The 20,818-nt window shown below is 40.0% G+C and overlaps 1 protein-coding gene across 2 annotated transcripts in view; it reads right to left on the reverse strand.

Annotated features, from left to right (window-relative positions):
- NET1 (neuroepithelial cell transforming 1) overlaps positions 1-20,818 on the reverse strand; it is a 60,104-nt gene that overhangs the window by 6,440 nt on the left and 32,846 nt on the right. Inside the window, exon 1 of one of the 2 annotated variants that reach the window (XM_077897324.1) lies at positions 5,373-5,615. The exons of the other annotated variant lie outside the window; for it this stretch is intronic. Within the exon in view, the coding sequence (XP_077753450.1) occupies positions 5,373-5,465 (93 nt within the window). The 5' untranslated portion in view covers positions 5,466-5,615. Of the gene's footprint in view, positions 1-5,372; positions 5,616-20,818 lie in introns of those variants that run through there. 2 annotated transcript variants of the gene reach the window in all.

Below are 20,818 nucleotides of genomic sequence, written 5' to 3' on the forward strand. Positions count from 1 at the left end.
AACAGGTTACACTAAATGTGTGTTTAGGTGTAATGGTTTCAAACAAGTTTGGACAAAGTTGAACAGTCTCAAAAACCATATTTGTAAATTATAAAATAGAGAAAAACATGAAATTCTGAAAATGAATGTTGTCCTTTGCTATTAAAATACTAAGAACACTAATGATGGTAAATTATTAAAAAAGTTAATGGTTTGAAAAAGGCCAGCTGAATATCACTTTGAGAACAGAACAAATATTACCAGTACATGGAAGAAAAACTAAAATGAAAACACAGACCTTAGATTCCAGAATCCTACAGAACTTTTTAGTTTAATACACTTTAAAAAAGTATCTTATTATGAAAAATTTCAAACATACACAAAAGCAAAAAATAGTAGCATGATGGATCCCATGTACTTGTAACACAGCTTCAGTAAGTTTCTGGTGTGAGCATTTGTTTCATCTATTTCAAAGCAAATCCCAGACATCGTATATCATTTCATTCTTAAGCACTTCAGTCAGAGAATAGCTTTTAAATGAATGTATCTGCCACTGGAATGGCTGTCAATTCTGAAGGCAGAGCATCCCTGTGATGGGAGGTATTCAAGTAGAGGCAGGACAGTGGTTAGGAGAGCACCAGGACTCTGCGATCAGACTGACTGGGCCCAGATCCTGGTTCCAGCACTTGTTGGGGAGTATCCCGGGCCTCAGTTTTCTCATCTGAAGAATGGAGTTAATAGTAGACCTTCTCTTATAAAGTTGTTACGAAGATTAAATAAGATGTGTAAGTGGCTTAAACAATGCCTGGAACATGTTACGTTTCTGCTATTACTAACATTCTTAGAAATATTTCCACTTGCTACATAAACACTGGGATTTGTAATTAGATTCTCTCTCAAACATTTAATTTATTAACTTAAAGGAAGAAACACATATAAGTTGAAAAGAAATCGTTATTCTATACGTATTGTTTCAAAAATAATAGTTCAGCAAACATATTACTTAATCATTCAAGGATCTCAAAACTTACAAATTACATTATTCTAATTTTACTGCTAGGAAAATGGAGACCTAGCATTAGGTGACTCATATAGTCAGAGAAATAACATCAGGTCATACAAAAAGTCTGTCTTTTACATATCTAAGAAGCATATTTAATTGTATTTGGTGCTTTTGATAATTGTGGTATACTTAAAAAATAATTTTGATGATAATTCAGAAGGATATATAATAAAAAATTAACTTAATAAAAATAAATTAATTTTTAAATAAAGATAACATGTAAAAATTAAAATTACCATTTAAAAATGACAGATGAAACATTTTTTTCTAAGAACTCTTTGAGATGACTGAAGTCATATAAAAAAGGGGTGAGAAAATGGAGTAAAAACAGTCCCCTTAGAATAAACTAGCAGAAAGAGTTAAAATCCTCTGGGAAGAACCTTCAATGACGCAAGGCCTATCACAGCTCCTGAAGGTACACACTCGTATCAGAAGGGCGTGTGACCTATCACGTAAGGAGGCTGGGCAGGTAACAGCTCAGGTCTCTGAAGGCCTAACGAAGAAGAGTTGCAGACCAACTCTCTCCCACCAACATGATTGACCCCGAAGTAAAACTGACTATAAAACCACTAACGTGCAAATGTTAAATGAACTAAAAAAGAAACCTTCAAGATACATAGTAAAGTGACACACTGTGTGGCTAAGGACATGTGCGGATGCCTTTACAACATACATCTGTGCAAGAGTGAAGTGACACGTGCACGGGCAGAAGGTCCAGCATAAGGCATTCCTTTCTATTTAGTAAAGACAGGACAAAGAGTCTTCTGTTTGAACAGAGATATAATTACCTCCTCACAAAGGAAGATATGCCAATGTTAACCAGAAACAAAGCAGTTGTCAGAAAGTTCTGTTCCACTTTTTGGAAACAGAAGTTAATTCCTCTTTCCTGCTTAAAACATAACAAATTTGACTTCCTAGTAACTCACAGAATAAGTCATTTCAACTTAAAATGTCTTTGGAAATAAGCTTTCGGCAGTGAATTTGAAAAGTTAGTTTCGATGGAAAAGATTTTTGATATCCATTTTATTATATTAAGTCAAGTTAATGATAAAAAAATTCTTATCTTTAGAGGATTAGTTACTGTTCAACCACTCATTTCCTGGTAACTCAAAATTATGTGGTACTTCAAGTTAAAACTACAGAATTTAGATTTAGATGATTAAATGTTAAATATATCTAAAGCATCTTTCTGAACTTAGTATGGATCTTGTGTATGCAGTCTGTTCAGGGCGGTGGGATATTTATGTTGAGCAGTATTTGGATTTGGTGGTTAAGTACATTCTACAGCCCTTTAGAAAGCCATGTATCTCTTATCTTCACAAAGGATATGGCGGTCTTCTGAGTTTATCTAATCTAAAATGTCTTGATTAAGAGCTCCAGGCTAGCTCAGTCACTAGAACATGAGACTCTGTGACTGTCCTGGTAAGTACAAGTACTAAATCAGGAAATGGGTGTGTGTGTGTGTGTGGGGGAGACACCTCTGTACTCTTCACATGTTTTTGGAGATCCAGAAGTAAAGGCCTTACTGCCTTACTAAAAGGACATCTGTGATGAATGTTTAGGAGACACACACCAACTTTCAGCATATATACTTCAAGAGTATGAAAAATTTTAATAACTCAAGTGTGGGTGAAATGTAAAGCTGTAACACTGAATATGGTTCACTTCTACACATACAGTATTTGAGAAAAAAAATCACACAGAGAAAACTTCTGTGGCAACGTGATATGGGTTAGGCATTCATCTATTACAGGGTCACTTTAATAGTTGGAACAAAAATTTCTTTTAAAAACACAGGTTAGGATTCAGCCTATGTCAGCTACAACCAAATGGAGTTTGTCTTTAGAGGTCCAGATGAACCATCTGAATGCTCTAGGTTTGGTTATTAAGAACCTAGACATCTGCCCTGCACCAAAACTATTTCAAACACAAAGTTTTTCAAGAACTGGTATTACACTCATATCTGCCAAGACGCACACAGTGTTTGGAGGTGATGAGTGGAGTAGGGTAGGAGTCTACCTGCCTCACCATCACTCAAAATAAGGCTTACAAAATGGTTTTGTTGCTGCTGTTATTTCTGCTCTGGAGTGCGGCTAACAGTGCCATGGTGAATACAAAAAGCTTAAAGAGCCAGTGCAGATGGTGAAACTATACACTCTCCTCAAAAGACATTGAACATCTATGAGAATAAACAAGGAATACCAACGAATTTTCCATACACAGGAACTTTCTCCTGTAGCCAATCTCTTACCAGGGCCAAAGTTCACAGACATGGAAATATACTCCAATACCTCTAATGTAAATTTATGTTGTTTATTTAATTTTTTTTATTTAGATTAGGTTTTAACTAGACTTTCTAGTTTAGCCAGGCAATCACATGCATTATTTTAGGATATCTGCTTTTAGACAGTTTTCAATTTATTTTACTAATCCAGTTGAAAACAGAAAACTGTTAAGATGGATTTTATTTATTTTTTTAAAAATATTTTATTTATTTATCCATGACAGACACACACTGAGAGAGGCAGAGACACAGGCAGAAGGAGAAGCGGGCTCCATGCAGGGAGCCCAACGTGGGACTGGATCCCGGGGTCCCAGGGTCTCCAGGATCACGCCCTGGGCTGAAGGCAGACACTAAGCCGCTGAGCCACCCAGGTGTCCCAAGATGGATTTTAATTCTTTTACTGGAATGTACTTTGCACATAACAACAAAAACAGAAAAGTTCTGTTGTGAATGCAGTTGTTTCTGATAAAAAGGTTTTTTTCTCCTAATGACATCATGAAAGAGGATATGCTAGGAGAGTCTCTTCTATAGTTAACCAAAACAAGACACTTAAAATAAATAAATAAACAAACACCAGTACAGGGGCGCCTTGCTGGCTTGTTCAGCAGAACATGCGCCTCCTGATCTTGGGGTTGTTTGAGCCTCACGTTGGGTGTAGAGTTTACTTAAAAAAAAAAAAATTAAATCTTAGTTAAAAAGAAAAAAAATCTATATATCTGGGTTTATCTGTTTGGGTTACGGGATGAACTATTTGGTAAGAACTTGAAAATAAGAAAAACAAAAAGAAAAAATTGTTTATAGAAAGATAAAAGAGTTATGATTATACAGGATTTCTTCCCTTTCTACTTAGAAACAATCAAATTTAGTCATTTATTTTAGGTTCTTATTGCTAGTACTAAAAACTTGACAACATTCCCAGTGCTTTAAATCCTTGGAATAAAGATATTCCAGAAACACGGCCAGTGCCAGATACCAATGGAAAAGGACTAGTTTTTGATGGTCCAAAAAATGATCAGTTTCAGTATTTATACTGATAATCACGTATGACTTGCCCTAAAGGAAATGCTTACACATTTTGAGAGAACTGAAACATGAAAGCAAAAACCAAAACCAAACAAAAACAAAATCCAAAACTAAACTATACCAAATGAAAGCGTAAGTCCTAGAGATGGCAGCTATTTTAACTACCAAAAGGCGTGTGTATGTATAATACGCGGCCTTACCGAGGTATACAACAAGCTGCACATATTTAAAATGTATAATCAGGTAAGTTTTGATGCAAGTATAAAGCCACAAAACTATCACCACAATCCAGATTAAGAAGTCTGTAGTTAATTGAACACAGGAACACTATTTCTAACCCGTAAGTGATAATGTAGTATATACCGTAGGGTACTTATTTATAGTAAGCAGTATAAATAGAATATCCACACAGTATTAAATATCAACTGTCAAAATTAAGTAAAATGGCACAAAAATCACTTATTTTGATAAATGTTCATAACGACTTTTAAAAACCACGATGACTTTAGACAAAGGAGGGGAGAACTACTTAACTAATGATTTGATGGTTTAAACATTTTAACATATTTTTCTTTCCAAAAAAAAGTTACACACGATAAACTTACTAGATGCGCAAAGAAAAATAAAAACCAGCGCTGGGTGAGAGCATTTTAGTTGCCATTTGCTCCCGAGCGTGAACCTGCACGGAAGGTTTTCTTATGTTCCTTTTAGCCCACAGGCAGGTCCTCAGACGAGGAACATTAGTCCACGTTAAGAAGAACAAAGTGCGAAGCACGGGAGACGTGACCAACGTAACCAACTGGAGCAGCCTACACACTCAGCCTGCCCCGTCCGTATCAGTGTCGCTCCGGGCAAACCTGCCCGTGCAGGGTTCCCACAGCTCCACCGCGGAGCGGTTCGCCTGCAGAGGGCTCCGAGTCCTGCATTTATTTCAACGCTCCGTCAAAAGTGGGGTTCGGGGCGACCGTGAACAAGCCGAGACCTCGGGCCAGCGCGGGCCATCGAAGGCTGCGGCTGCCTTACCTCTTGCTCTCGGAAGGACGGATGACTAACATCCAGGACCCGGATCGTCCTCTTGATGGGCAGGAGACCTCCGACCTCGTCATGAGCCACCATGCTTCCCCCGCGCCCCTGCAGACCGTCAGCTGGAAGGGAGCCGAGCCGCCCTACGGCGACGCACCGCCGGCGCGCAGACTTCCCCTCCCTGCACGCGGCCCCCCCGCGGCCATGGGCCCCGCCGCGCCGCTCCGTTCCCTGCCGGCCCCGCCGCTCCCGCCGCTGCCGCCGCCGACTGCAACTCCCGCGGCCGCAGCCAGAACCACCCAGCCCGCGGGGCCTGCGGGGGCGGGGCCTGCGGGGGCGGGGCCTGCGGGCACGTGACCGCGCCTACCGACAGCCCGGCACACCTAGGCTCCCGCTGGCCCTGCAGGAGAAAGCTTTCCAAGTTTGGCATTTCTACTTGGAGACCAGCAGGCTCAAGGAAACCTTAGGGGGTCTTCCTCCCTTAAGAAGCATTCCGGAAGGGAAACTAATTGCCTATCTAGGTTACCTACTCTAGAACTCAGTCCCCGGGACAGTTTTCTTTCAAACCCTAGCAACTCGGGACGAACTCAGTTGTGGACAGCTTGGCTCCAAGTAAGAAAACTGCGTGTATGTACCGAAGAGAAGCCCGACTAGGCAAGGAGCTTTCAGTGCCAGCGCACCGACCCCCGCGAGGGCCCGCCCACCTGAGGTCACCCCACCAGGCGGCTGTGGGGGAAGAACTGCCCTCCCTTGGATTGCAAAGGCAGCACTCTGGACACTTACAGGCTTTAAAAACTTGGTATCTGTGTAAGAGGTGTTTCACAACATATACACAAAAAAGGTGATTTCTAATAACAGGATTCTTTTCCGAATAACTCCTCTTGATATAGTCCTAAAAGAGTCAAAAGGCCGCCATAAGAAGTCTTGTACTTTACAGGTAGAGAAATGAGGTTCAGGGAGGTGAAGTAACTGGCCCCAAGTTATGCATTAGTGACAGTCTCTAAATTCTTTCCTCTCTAGAAAAACACCACTTATGTTGGTTTGGTAGGCCTGCTAAAAAGCAGATTTTCTTCCTCAACAGAACATACTGTATTCTATTTTGAAAGGCAGGATTTTATCTTAACTACTATGAATGATGTCAGTAATTTGCAAAAAAAAATTCTGTTCTCAGAATTTATTAGGATCAGAGAAATCTGAGAAGTGTATGTAGAAGGCCTTATTCCAGGTACTGTGGATGATATAAAAAATAGGTTTCATATCTGCTCCTAAAGTGTTAATAAACCACTGTGTAAAAAGTAGGCTACACAAAGAGTTAACTCATAAGAAGCAGCTCTTGAAAATTCCAAGTAAGTTATACAGCTAGCTAATAAGTGCCATAGGAGTTCAGGAGGAGAAGTGGCTTCCAGCAGTCCTCTGAGGAGAAATGGGACTGGGAAAGGGGAAAGGGTAGGCTTTCCCAAAAGAGCATGAAGAAGTGAACTCAAAGATTGCGATCATGGACTGTGGGTAAGATAGATGAGCAGAGGATTATACTGAGCAGGTGAGAGATTCCAAATGGAAGTTAGGTTATAAGCTGGTCTTTCAGATGGTTTGAAAGATGACTGGAAATACAGTGCAAGAATCACAATCAGGTATCAAGAACTTGGCCTGAGGTAGGGACCGTGGGAAAGGAAAAGGATATGTACAAGGGCCAACACATCAAGAAGTCAAAGATGCCTACAATGTTAAAGTTAGGAGGGATTACCGTTAATACACATAAAGAAATAAGCAAGAATGACCTCTGAAAGAGAATTCTGAGTTTCATTTTTAGATCTACTGAGGTGGTGGAAGAACGTAAAATTGAAAATCCTGAGCTAATACTTGAAGATGCTGGACAAGAACCTGGAAGAGGCCAGAGGGCAGATTTAGACTGGGGAGCCATATACACAGGGACTAGAGTGGAAGCTAGGAGTGAATGAGATGCTTAGGAGAGAAAATCTGGACAAGAACAAGGATCTAACTTTGGAGAGATGCCAAGGGAAAAAGACTTTTGCAAAAGGAAAAGTCAGCAGAAAAGAAACAGCAAGATACCAAAGGAAGAAAAGGTATTGCTTACAGCAGAAAGGTTAAGAAGGGTAAGAAAAGGCCCATGGTTTGAGTGACTCTAAGTTTAATGAGGACCTGGAGTGTGCTAGTTCAGTGAAATCAAGAAAGAAGATAAACTAAGGAGGCTGGAGAGTGAATAGAGCAGAATAAATATGGGGCACAGGCTATTTATAACAAGTTACTAAGGTTTGTGGGAGAGAGTAACTCCTTACAGGAAGCATCAATGCTGCTGTTCTATAAATGCCAATGTATTTTGTATTCAAGATGAAGGCAATTCATCTTTTTGCTCGGAGACTTAAAAAAAAAAAAAATAAGAATGGTGACTGGTTGGATCTCATGATCTATTCTGACCACACCTGGTCATACATTTCATGGATATGGTTGGCCTCAAGGGTGGCTGTGTGCAGAAGACAGTACTATATAGCAGGTAAGAACAGTTCTTACAGGTAAAAACACTGACCTGCTCAAGCCCTCAGAAAGAGGTGAGGCTACAACCCAGGAGTCTGGTTTAGTTTCACTGGTTCAAAAATGATGCAAGTAAGCCAAGTTGTTGATGGCCACTGAGCTTCCTAAGGGAATACAGGCCTTACACTCAGGGAGTGTAGGAAGAAGCTGCCAGTGTGACCTCATGGGTCTGTTACCTGACATCTCTTTTCACTGTTTTTCTATTTAGTTCTGATAGAGGTAAGGCCAAGATAATGAGGAGGGAGATTCCTGTCATTTCTCCCTGGTAGTTGAGGACCCAAGAGGTAAACAGAAGTCTTATAAAAATTGAAAGCCTACAGGAGCCACATAGGGTTTAATGGTGATAGTCATGGCACAAAAATTCCAGCTCACCAATCCTAAAATCTTCGTTTCCTTTTGAGTGTTCAGGGGTATGGTCTAAATATAATTTAGGCAACTGTAGATAGCATCTAAAAAAGCAATAATGAACACAGGATGTTCAATGAGCACCCTGAGTAATGAGCCTAAGAGGATTCCGACGCTAACAATGCTCCATAAAATCACAAGGCTGAAAAGGTCCTTGAGGTCATTAGTCTTCCTTCTCCTCCTCCATCTTCTTAGGAGGAAACTGAGCACCAGTAAAACAAGAAAAGGGAAATTTGTGTCCTTACCCCAGGATCGGAGCTTCATGCTTGGCCAGCTTTATGAAGTTTGTGTTATTAATTAGCACCATTTTACAAATGGAGGAGCTGGGCCTCAGATAGTCTAAGAAACTTGTCTGAAATTGCAGAGTTAACTAGGAGCTGGACAGGCCTGAGTCTGGTCTACCGACTCCCGTCACAGCACACCTTCCTGCTGAGATAGGCAGCACAGCACCGCCTGCAGCATGCTCAGTGTGCACTTGATGCGTGGTCAATGCCGGCCTCCTTCAGGGAATTGGGTCTCCTGGTCTCAGGCTAGTGTTTGTGAAATAAACGTGAATGCTTTGCAGAGAAGGAAATCATGAAACAATTGAGAGATGAGTTGCCTCATAGTCTTTCATAATGAGGCAGGTAAGTAAAAAGATAATAAAATAGTTCCAACTGCTTCAATTTTAGAGGAGATCCTATTTCAATCGTTTAATGTTATTCCCAGCTTATTAAAGCATGACTTGTACATATTACTAATCACATAACTGAAGCACAGATTGGGTGTCTTTTCTCTGTGTAAAAAATCTAAAATTTATAAACTTAAAAACTGAGTTTTCTAGAAATAATGCAGCTCTGTAAGAGACCAGTTTTTGGTGAAAATACGGGTTTCCAAAGACCAGTTATAGTTGTAACCTCTGTTCTTCTGCTTGTATGGAGCCCTCAATGCTTTCTTTCCTAAAATATGAAGAAGGTAAAAAGAGGGAACATTGCTTCCCTTCTATAGAGAAAGGCTACTTAACCTTTTTTCCTCCTTTTAAGATGAAATCAAAATTCTAGAATTTAGATAAACTAGAGCTAAAGAATAATCATTACTTTTTTTTGGTCTGGATACTATTTATTTTTATTTACTTTTGTCTGGAGTAATAAGCAATTGGAGATTGGGCCAGGAAAGCCCTAGTATGGGAAAGAGAAAACAAACTCTTAGCTCTCCGCTGCCCTCTGCAGGTAATACTGTGAAATGCAATTGCCAACGTACTTTTTTCTCCGTTTCGGCTCAGGTCAGGATCTCCTGGTTGTTAGATCAGTCCCACAGGCTCTGTGGGGCTCAGTGAGGAGTCTGGTTTCTCTCTGCCCACCCCCACTCCGGAAATAAATAAATCTTTGAAACAAAACAACAAAAAGGCAGTTACATTTGGACTAGATGCACATGAAAGAAGTTGGTAATAAAGTTATATGTAGATTTGAGAGTCTTTTAAAAGATTTTTATTTATTTATGAGAGAGCTCATGTGCCAAGAGCAAGAATGAGCATGTAAAGTGGGAGATGGAGAAGCAGATTCCTTGCTGAGCAGGGAGCTGGGTGGTTGGATCCCAGAACCCTGAGATCATAACCTGAACTAAAGGCAGACACTTAATGACTGAGCCACCCAGGTGCCCTATGGATCTGAGTTTTACAAAATTATTTGGATTAAAAACCTGATGGTCTCCAAGCTTTACTAAGAGCTTGGTTTGGAAAAAGATCAATCGAGATCTTTTACTATTAGAAAGACTATAAACAGGGGTGCCTGGGTGGCTCAGTGGTTGAGCGCCTGCCTTTTGCTCAGGGGGTGATCCCAGGGTCCTGGTACTGAGTCCTGCATTGGGGTCCCCGCAGGGAGTCTGCTCCTTCGTCTGCCTGTGTCTCTGCCTCTCTCTCTGCATCTCACGAATAAATAAATAAAACCTTAAAAAAAAAAAAAAGAGTAAAGACTATAAACAGAATACCTGAGAGGCTAAGAAGCTTGGTATTAGCAAAACCAGAGTTCTTTTTCCAATAACACAAACAGCAAATAAAATGGGGTATTGGTGCTATTAGTGGTGACTTTTATCTCAAGTACAGAGGATAGCAAGTAACACCCAGGATAATGTAAGATCACTTACACTTGCAAAGTAAGATGCCGAATGGGATTTTTCTCATTTGTCCCTGAAACTCAGCTAAGGCCCGAACCTTAAGACAAATGGTACTATGTCCTGTGCTCAGCCTATTTCCTCAGCCCACTTTTACTTCAATTGTTGCTACAGCAACCAGCTGTACTCGGCAGTTCTTGCTCCCCACTTTGGGCTTCCTGAAGGGAGTGTAGTATTTACACAGGAAGCCTGAGACTGTAAGACTAACATCCTACAGGTGAGCCACTGACTAATGGAGCACTGGGGCTGGTCGATAAGTGCTCCCTCTTCAGTCCTTCGACAAGACAATTCTGTGATGTATCTTACAAGGCTCTTCAGGAGGTTCTGGCAAAAACGAGCCTCAGCTGCCCAGTGGTGACCAGCTTAAATGCAGGCACTTGGTATTAGCTACTTTCTTCTGTTTCAATTCCCCATTCCCTGGAACCACATCTCAAAATGTCTCAGGCTGATTTCTGAAAGGAATCCAGCTAGGACACTGACACTGATACTGGCCCTAGAGACTAGACATACAGAACAAGATTCTGGAAAAAGGGTAATGAGGTCTATAGTTGCTGATCGGTACAGATGGCGTTAAGCAATGGCCCACAGAGCAGTTGTGGCATAGGAAAAACATCCTATCGGAACTGCAAAGGTTGTAGAATTGGTGGTCTTCTCTTAACTGTTTCAAAGGCTTTGAAAAAGCAGCTGGTAACTTTCATAATGTTCTCAGTGTCATTACGGTGAGAAGGGGCAAGTGGGAGCCCCTGAAATTCTATCCCCTATCCCAGAGTCAAGATGATAAATGGAAGCAATATTGCACACCAAGGGAAAATGCAGAGATAGTCACCAAAATTACAGTGGGCAGGAATGACAGTCTCCACTACATTTCCATCCAATTAATTCGTGGGGCTCCTACAATGAGATGGACCACGATGGCCAACAGTGGACTACTGTGAATTTAACTGAAGTGGTAGCTTTAATCTCAGCTGTTGGGTAAGATGCAGATCTTTTATTGGAACAGATCAAGACATCCTCTGGCATTTGATAATATGGCTATTGATCTGGCCCGTGTGTTCTTTCCAATTCACATTAGTGAGGAGGATCAAAAGTAGTTGGCTTTTATGATGGGAAGGACAGAAGTTTCTATTTCATGTCCTGAGGCTATTAACTTTTCTCTTCCGTCAGAGTCCTAAAGGACCTTGCTATCCACAGAACATATTAGTTTAGTAAACTGACGACATCGTTCAAACAGAACTTGGTGGGCAGGAGATGGCAAGTATTCTGGACACCCTAGGAAGTCAAATGAAAATCCGTGAAAATCCTGGGGCTCTCACATTAGAAGAGTTTTAATCAGTCCAATGGCCTGAGACTTTCTGAGATCTCTCCTCCAAGGTGAAGAACAAGTTGTTGTACCTTGCATTCCCTAGCACTAGGAAGGACTTTACCTGTATCTGGAAGTTTTGCTTTGACCCATTAATGGAGTAACCTAAAATGCTTTGAATGGAATCTGGAGCAAAAGAAGTCTCCGTAGCAGGTCTAGGCTGTGGTGCAAGCTGTCCTGCTGCTCAAACCATGTGACCCAGCCTATCTGATAAAGCCTGAGGTCTCTATGGTAGACAAAGATGCTGTGTGATATCTCTGGCAAAGCCAGGAAAAGAATTGCAATGCAGGTCCTTAGGGTTCTGAAACTAGGCTATGCTTTTCCACGGCAGGAAATCACTTGCTGTTTGAGCAGCAGCTCATGTGCTAGCAGCTCTATTACAGAATGAGGACCTGCCCATGGAACATCATGTGATTAATGCAATCAGAGCTGTCCAAAATGAACAGGGTCAAGCCTACTAAGTCACGAGGTTGGGCAGGTACAATGGCAATCATTTATATGATGGAAATGGTCTATGTGGAGTTAGGCCTGAACAAGACCAAAAGGCCTAAGTAAATCACATAAAAAGATGTCCCCAACTGTCCCAGTACACTGATATTACACCTTCAAGCCTTCAGTTGTTGGTGGTGAGTTCTTGATAACCAACTGATAGAGGAGAAAAACTTCCCCTGGGTTCCTGGGTAGATTAGCTTCATCTGTTGTTATAAGCACTACTACAGACTCCCTACTGCAATGCAGTGCCATTTAGGGATAATCTTGAAGGAGAAGGGTACAGGGAAACAATTCCAGCAGGCAGAGCTACAGGCAGTTGTCCAATTTATACAGGAGAAAGGGCAGAAATACAGATATATACAGGCTCCTGAGAAGTAGTGAATAGCTTGGCTAATTGCTCAGGGCTTGGAAGGAGCAAGATTAAAACAAGGCTGAGAATTTTGGAAAGCAGCATATAAATGGACCTATGGAGTATGCACAACGCGAGAGGATCTTTGTCTCCTGTTATCAAGAATACAAAGGTACTAGTACCTTGGAAGCATCAGGTAAAAACAATGATTTATCCTGTGCATATCAACAAGTCTCTCTCCTAAACCATCACAGCGCTAATGGAAGAGGCCCACAGAGTGCGGCTGTAGCACGGGTATGAAGGGTATGTGCAGGTCCACCAGCAGAGCCCTCTTTTACCAAGACTGACCTAACCACTGCCACTGATGAATGCCCAACCTGTCAGCAGCTAGAAATCTGGCCAGATAGTCCCATTCCCTGGGCAGACTTGGCGGCTAATTGATTACATCAGACCCTATTTCTAAGAGTGGGCAGTGGTTCACACCTGCTGCAATGGACACCTCCACTGGACGTTGAATTTCCTGGTCTATCTTCAGGGCCCCTGCCAGCACCATCCTCTAAGGGCTTGTATAGTGCCTGCTCTACTTGCATGGGATCCTAAACAAGTGGGTCAGACTTCAGAACCCACTTTATAGCAAAGGAGTTACAGCAATGGAAAGATAATCACTTGATCCATGGGTTCCTCCATATTCCCCATTATCCAGAAGTAGACACCTTAACTGAATGACGTAATTGTTTATTAAAGATTTAGCTACTGTAGCAGCTCAGTTAAAATTCTGCAGTGTTGGAACACTGTCCTTCAGAATGTGGTCTTGTGAAATAACCTATATATGGTGCTATGTCCTCAACAGCTATCATACTTGGTCCTAGGAATCAAGGGGTGGAAGTAGAACTGATCCCTCTCATCATCACTCCCAGATGTGGTGCTTCCCAGTTACAACCTGCTCTGTAGCCACCAAGGCTCAAAAAAGGCAAACTAGGAGGTCAGACCCCTCAAGGATGAAGGTGGAGCAGGCAACTCAGACTCACTGAAGTGCTGGCCAAGGGTGAAGGAACGCTATCACAGTAGTGGAGGAGTAAGATGCTCATCATTTAGGGATTTGTGTAGCAGCAGACACTGTAGCTTGTTGCTCTGTATCTGCTTGTTGCAGAGTTGGTAGCTGGCCACTACCTAGAAGCCTCTGTGACAGACGGGATTTAAAGGAGTCTATGAGCACATCTCCACAGTACAGAGCGTACACAATCAAACAGCATTTGTATTCTCCTCCTCCTCCTCCTCACATTCCCTAACCCTACCCTTTGATTAGTTGTACTACAAATCAATCTTTCTGCTCCAGGGCTTCTTGAATGCTTTATGAATATACAACCTACAAAAATACTAGGGTGCATATATCCTACAGGGAACCTGGACCAACAGATGAACTGTTTCTTCTCTGCCTGTGAGGATGCTCTATGTGACTCCTCAGAGGCCTAGCTGCCAAACCAACAAATCGCCCTGGAACTTACTTTTCCTCATTTTCCCAGTCCCTTATGTCCCCCAAATAAAGAATCTACATAAAAGCCTCATCTCATGTTCTACTTTCTGGGGGAAACGTAGACTAAGACCCTCGTATTTTTTTTTTTATTAAAGATTCGTTTATATGAGAGACACAGACTGAGAGAGAGGCAGAGACACAGGCAGAGGGAGAAGCAGGCTCCTCACAGGGAGCCCGATGTGAGACTCGATCCCGGATCCTGGGATCACAACCTGAGCCAAAGGCAGGCGCCCAACCGCTGAGCCACCCAGGTGTCCCATTATTATTATTTTTTTTTTAGATTTATTTAAGAGAGAGAGAGAGAGAACACACACAAGGGGGGTAGGCAGGGGCAGAGGGAGAGGGAGAAGCTGACCTGCTGAGCAGAGAGCCTGATGTGAGCCTTGATCCCAGGACCCGAAGATCATGACCTGAGCCGAAGGCAGACAGACACTTAACCTACTCAGTCACCCAGGAGCCCCAAGACACCCATATTTCTAGTTCAATGAGTTATGAGCAAGTGGCACCAGCCACTAGCTCAGGGTGAGACAAACCTATTTTGGGTGGTGGAAGAGGAGGAGGAAAATGTCTTTCAATTACAGCTTTCCTGCAAGACTTACTCATGAGCATCTGATCAGAGAATGAACCATTCATGCCCACAGTAGCCATCTCCAATTCAGCAGAAAAGGACTCAGAAATAAAACTGTTGGTGTGAGGCCTATAGTTTGCCTGGAAAGAAACTGTTCTCTCTTCTCTCCAAGCTTTCCTTCCCTTAGGGACTTTCAAGAGGAGAGAGAGCCAACATGGCACTGAGCCCACATGAATGTCTGGTTCCTCTAGTACAAAGAGCAGAGGTGAGATTGAGGGCATAGTCTTGCTGGGGTGGCTGCACCCGGGTGGGCAAACAACAGCACGTACTGAAGGGTACATGGTATGCTACTTGCTAGAGGACATCCAAAAGACATGGCTCATCTTGCAATAAACTATCATCACTACCTTGAGGAGTTTGACAGGAATGGATCCCTCATTAGCAGGATTTGGTGGAGCCATTACTCATTCTCGCTGATCCCATAGAGGATGAGATAGAACAGAAGTTACAAACCAACACCGAAAGGATTGTAATCTCATCCAGTAAGGTAAAGAGACTCTTTCCTATTTCTCCTTTCACCCTTGGAGGAATCTGGGTCTCAAAAAGGTGGGAAGGAGATGCATGCAATAAACAGAATACAAATCTCTTCTACAAATTTCTAGGTTTGCAGACAGATACAATCTGGAGACAGATATGCCTCCACTTCATGAGGGCGAAGACTATATTTTGTTCTCTGAGTGTCTAGCACACAGAAGGAGCTCAGTAATACAAGAATGAATGAATGAAGACCAAATATGCTGAGGAGTGGATAAAAAGAGCTATGAATCAAATTTGAGATTAAAATTTTATCATAAATACAGAAAGCAGAAATGGTTATACAATTTGTACAAGGTCACACTAATAGTTACACACGTGGGTTGAGTCCAAAACTTTGCAACTTCTAAACAATCTTTACTGGCCCTAGCATAATTTCATTTGGTTAATGGTTTATTTTATATTAGTTAACAAAGCAAATAGAGGGAGATGTTAAAAGAAATAGAAGTAGTATTCTCAGAAAGGTAATAGAGGGAAGTACATTAATGAAAATAAAGACTATTATGGGAAAACAAAAAATTAGAGATCTTGGAAATAAAATTGTCAAAATTTTATTTATTACCAAAATAGAAATGTAAATAGGCTAACTAGCAGAATAGACACTAATGAGGAATTAGCAAGCTAGAAAATGAAGTTGGGGAATAGCATACAAGATTAAAGAGATGGAAAGAAAAAAAGAGTTAGTAAACATAAAATAATTCCAGATTTTCTGGATTCTTCCTGAGTTCTAAAAGCTACAACCAGAGTAAGAGGATGAAAATAATCTGAAAACAAAAAATTTTACAAGGCATTTCTAAAAACAAATGTATGTAATTCTTTGCAATTAGAAGGTCCAAAATATGCCAAACAGGATTAACAAAAAAACTAATGAAAAATATTAAATAAATGATCCTATCAAAAGATAAAAACAAGAGACAAAAAAAAAAAAAAACCAACCCAAACCCTACAAGCTGTGATGAAATACACATAAAATTTACAATTTTAACTATTTTTGAATATTTTATTTATTTGAGAGTGAGCGAGAGAACATGAGTGGGGGGAGGTACAGAACGAGGAGGAGATGCAGACTCCCTGCTGAGCAGGTACTCCCTCCCCCATCATGACCTGAGCCTAAGGCAGATGCTTAACCAAATAGGCCTGCCAGGCACCCCCCACTTTAACCATTTTGAAGGGTAAAGTACAGTAAGTAGGGCTCAGAAGGATTAAGTGCACTCACACCATTGTGCAACCATCACTACCACCATCTTCCTTCCCAAACAGAAACCCTATACACATTACTGTGCCTCTGGTAACCACTATTCTGTTCTGCTTCTATGAATTGGACTATTCTAGGTACTTCATATAAACAAACTCATACAACACTTGTCCTTTTGTGTCTGGTTTATTTTGTTTAACATAATGTTTTCAGGGTTCATCTGTGTTGTAGCATGTAATCAATTCCTCTTTAAAGTTGAATATTCCATTGGATGTATGTATCACATCTTGTTTATCCATGAGGAAGTTTCTTTCTATTCCTAGTTTGTTGGCTATTTTTTTTTTAATCACAAAAGAGTGCTGGATTTTGTCTTATGTTTTTTTCTGCATCAATTGAAACGATCATGAGGTTTTCTCGTCCTGAATTCTGTTAATGTAGGGTTATTACATTGGTTTTCATTTATTGAACCATCCTTGCATCCTGGGAATCAATCTCAGTTGGTCTCAGTGTATAATCCTATTATCATGCTGAATCCACTTTGCAAGTATCTTCTGGAAGACTTCTGCATCAAAACTTATAAGGGAATAAGGGATGTTGGTCTATAGTTTTCCTGTAGTATCTTTGGCTTTGGTATCAGGGTATTGTTGGCCTCTTCAATTTTTTGGAAGAATCTGAGAAGGACTGGTGTTAATTCTACTTTAAATGTTGGGTAGAATTCACCAATGAAGTCATCTGGTCCATGGCTTTTCTTTTTTGGGAGGTGTTTTGATTACTTATTCAATCTCTTTAATAGTTATAGGTCTATTCAGATTGTCTCCATGATTCAGTCTTGGTAGGTTTCTAGGAATCTGTCCTCCTCATCTAGGTTATACAATCTGTTAGCATAAAATTGTTCACAGTTCTCTCTCATAACCCTTTTTATTTCTGCAAATTGGTAGTGATGTCTTTATTTTCATTTCATTTTCATTTATTTCATTTCATTTCTTTAGGTCAATTTACCTAAAGATTTGTTGGTTTTATCTTTTCAAAGAACCATATTTTAGTTTCATTGATTTTTCTCTATTGTTGTTCTATTCCCTTTTTAATTTAATGCCCATCAAATCTTTACTTTTTCCCTCCTCCTGCTAGCTTTGAGTTTAGCTTGTTCATCTTTTTCTAGTTCCTTAAAGTGTGAAAATAGGTTGCTCATTTGAGATCTTTTTTTTGAGAGAGAGAAAGAGAGTGCATGCACGCAAGCAGGGGTTTGGGGGAAAGGGAGAGAGAGAAAGTTAAGCAGGCTCCAAGTCCAGAGTAGAACCCAGTGTGGGTCTTGATCTCACAACCCTCATGACTGAGCCAAAATCAAGAGTTGGACACTTAACCAACTGAGCCATTCAAGTGCCCCAAGATCTTTCTTCCTTTTTAATATAAGAGTTTAGAGCTATAAATTTCCCTCTTAGCACTGCTTTTGCCGCATCCCACTAGTTTGGTATGTTTTGTTATGTCTTCATTTCCATTTGTCTTAAAGTATTTTCTGATTTTCTTTGTGATTTTTTTTCTTTGACCCACTGGTTGTCCAATACTGTGTTGTTTAATTTCTACATAGTTGTGAATTTTTCACATACATTATTATACATAATATAGTAGTAAGGTAATCTGATACGAGATAGTGCTAAAATTTTCCTTCTATTATTTCTAGTTTCATTCCATTGTGATTACAAAAATATTTTATTTTTGTAATCACAATGCAATTTTGTAATTTCAATCTTTTCCAATTGATTAAGGCTTTATATGGTCTATCTTGGAGAATGTTCTACATGCACTTGAGAAAAATGTATATTCTGCTCGTTTTGGATAGTGTTCTATAGATGTCAGGTCCAATTGGTTTACGGTGGTGTTCAAGTCTTCTATTCCCTTATTAACTTTCTGTCCGGTTGTCTATCACAACAGTGGCAAAAATTTAAAACATTAAAAACATTCAGGATTGAGAAGAATGCAGAGATATGTTTTCATAAACTGATGAAGACGTATAAATTTGTCAAACTACTGGAAGGCAAGTGAACAATATTATCAAAATTGAAACTTGTAACCCAGCATTTCTACCTCGATATCTGTATTAGAGACACAACAATGGTTCCTCTGTATACAAGAAGACACACTGTGGCATTATTTTTAAATTTTTTTTAAAGATTTTATTTTTTATTTATTTAACAGAGAGCGCAAGCACAAGCAGGGAGAGCAGTAGAGGGAGAGAGAGATGCACGCTCCTCGCGGAGAAGGGAGCCTCCTGTGTGGCTTGATCCCAGCACCCTGGGATCACGACCTGAGCTGAAGGTAGGTGCTTAACTGACTGAGCCACCCAAGCACCTCTGCAGCATTATTTTTAAAGTGAAAAAAATGGAAAAGATATTAAAGGGCCATTCTTTAAGGACTGGTTAAATAAATTATGGTACTTTATACTATGGAATAGGAATATGGCAACCAAAGAACAAGGTAGCTTTATATGGTATTGATAAGACATAAAGAGAAAAAAGCAAGCTATAACACATGTATAGTACGATCATATATAGGTAACCATTATATACATTGCGTGAAAGTACTTAAATAAACGGAAAGGAACCTGGAACACATCAAATAGTAACTGGCTACTTCACAGGATGAAGGTGATACAAGGAAACTTAAAAAAAAATATTTAATTTTGAACAAGGACAATACATTCTTGTATTACTTTTATAACTGAAAAGTAGATACAAGCATTTAAATGCACATAGTCTAGGAATGATTCACAGAGGTCTAGGAATGATTAAGCATAAGGATAAATAACTCTGGATACTTCAGTGGCTTCTTAGAGCATTATCAGGAGTAATTGTTTTATGTTTAACTTTTATGTTTTTGGCTAAGAAGAACCATTGTCTTGTATCTATCCTCTGTTCCTCTTAACTTTCATTACTTGTGCCAGCAGTTGGCTTCATTTTCTGGACCTGTGTCCCACAGAAATAATATTTTATTATATTATCTTACAGGGCAACCAGCAGAGACCATAAGTTACATCAAAATGGAAGAAGGGGGAGCAGTTAAGTTAGTCTTATTCATAAGATAAGCCACTAGGGGCTCCTGGGTGACACAGTGGGTTAAGCTTCCAACTCTTAGTTTCAGCTCAGGTCTTGATCTCTGGGTTGGTGAGAACCAGCCCTGCATCAGGCTCTCTGCTCAGTACAGAGACTGTGTGAAGACTCTTTCTCCCTCTGCCCCTCCCCCTGCTCTCTCTAAATAAATCTTTAAAAAATATAATAAGCCACTAGTTTTAGCATGCCAGCGAGCTTCAAATTATTCAAATCTGTGCCTCAGAAAAATCACCAATTACCTGTCATGGTTCTAAGAGGTGGGTTTGTCAAAAGTGAGATTTTATTAAGCCAGGAACTGACAAAAGAGTATTATAATTCTAAACAATCACAAATGTTTTTAAAATCATTTATTAGGAATAATATATATAACTCATTATGTTTAATCTAAAAGTTACAGTATACAAATACTCAAAGTATAACCCTTTAATATACTATTTAACTAATCAGAAAGTGAAATCCCTAAATCTGAACATTCTGAAAAAGAATGAACTATTTATATATACATATAATCATTTCCTTTGAAGAGTTCTGGTTTGTTTTTTGTTCATGACTATCAGAGCTAAAAAACTTTAGCCATAAAAATATGACTCAGTATTACTCATCCTGGTATTATTTGTAAAAAGTCACTTTGGACTCTTTACTATCAGAAGAAAAGGGCAAGGTTATGGTTGCTAACAACACAGCTGAGAAACACCTTTGAAAAACAAATACTTTGTTCCTTTTAAAATGAATAATTTTATATGTAATATAATGGTGAGGCAACCTGATAAAACAGAGTGCTAAAATTTAGAGACAAATTTGATTAAGCAACCACAACTTCGCAACAAAATAGCCAAAGATCCCCTACATGACAAATTCTTAACATCAGTATTACATTCCTAATGTAAGATATCCAAAATCAAAACATGTAACAATGCTCATATTACATGTTTACCTAAGTCCAAAGTCTTATTGGATTCATTTAACCTATATTATCTGTTCATTCATTAAATATTTACTGAGCACCTATTATGTGTCAGGCCATGGGGCTAGGTGACTGAAGTAGAGGTAAATGAAGCAATGGCTGGAAGCAGCAGTCCTCAAAAGACCATACAAAGTGATTAGTATATTACATAATCACTGTTGTATTTAGATGAAAGGCCACGCA

Source organism: Canis aureus, chromosome 5, assembly GCF_053574225.1.
Source record: "Canis aureus isolate CA01 chromosome 5, VMU_Caureus_v.1.0, whole genome shotgun sequence".
Lineage (NCBI taxonomy): Eukaryota > Metazoa > Chordata > Mammalia > Carnivora > Canidae > Canis > Canis aureus.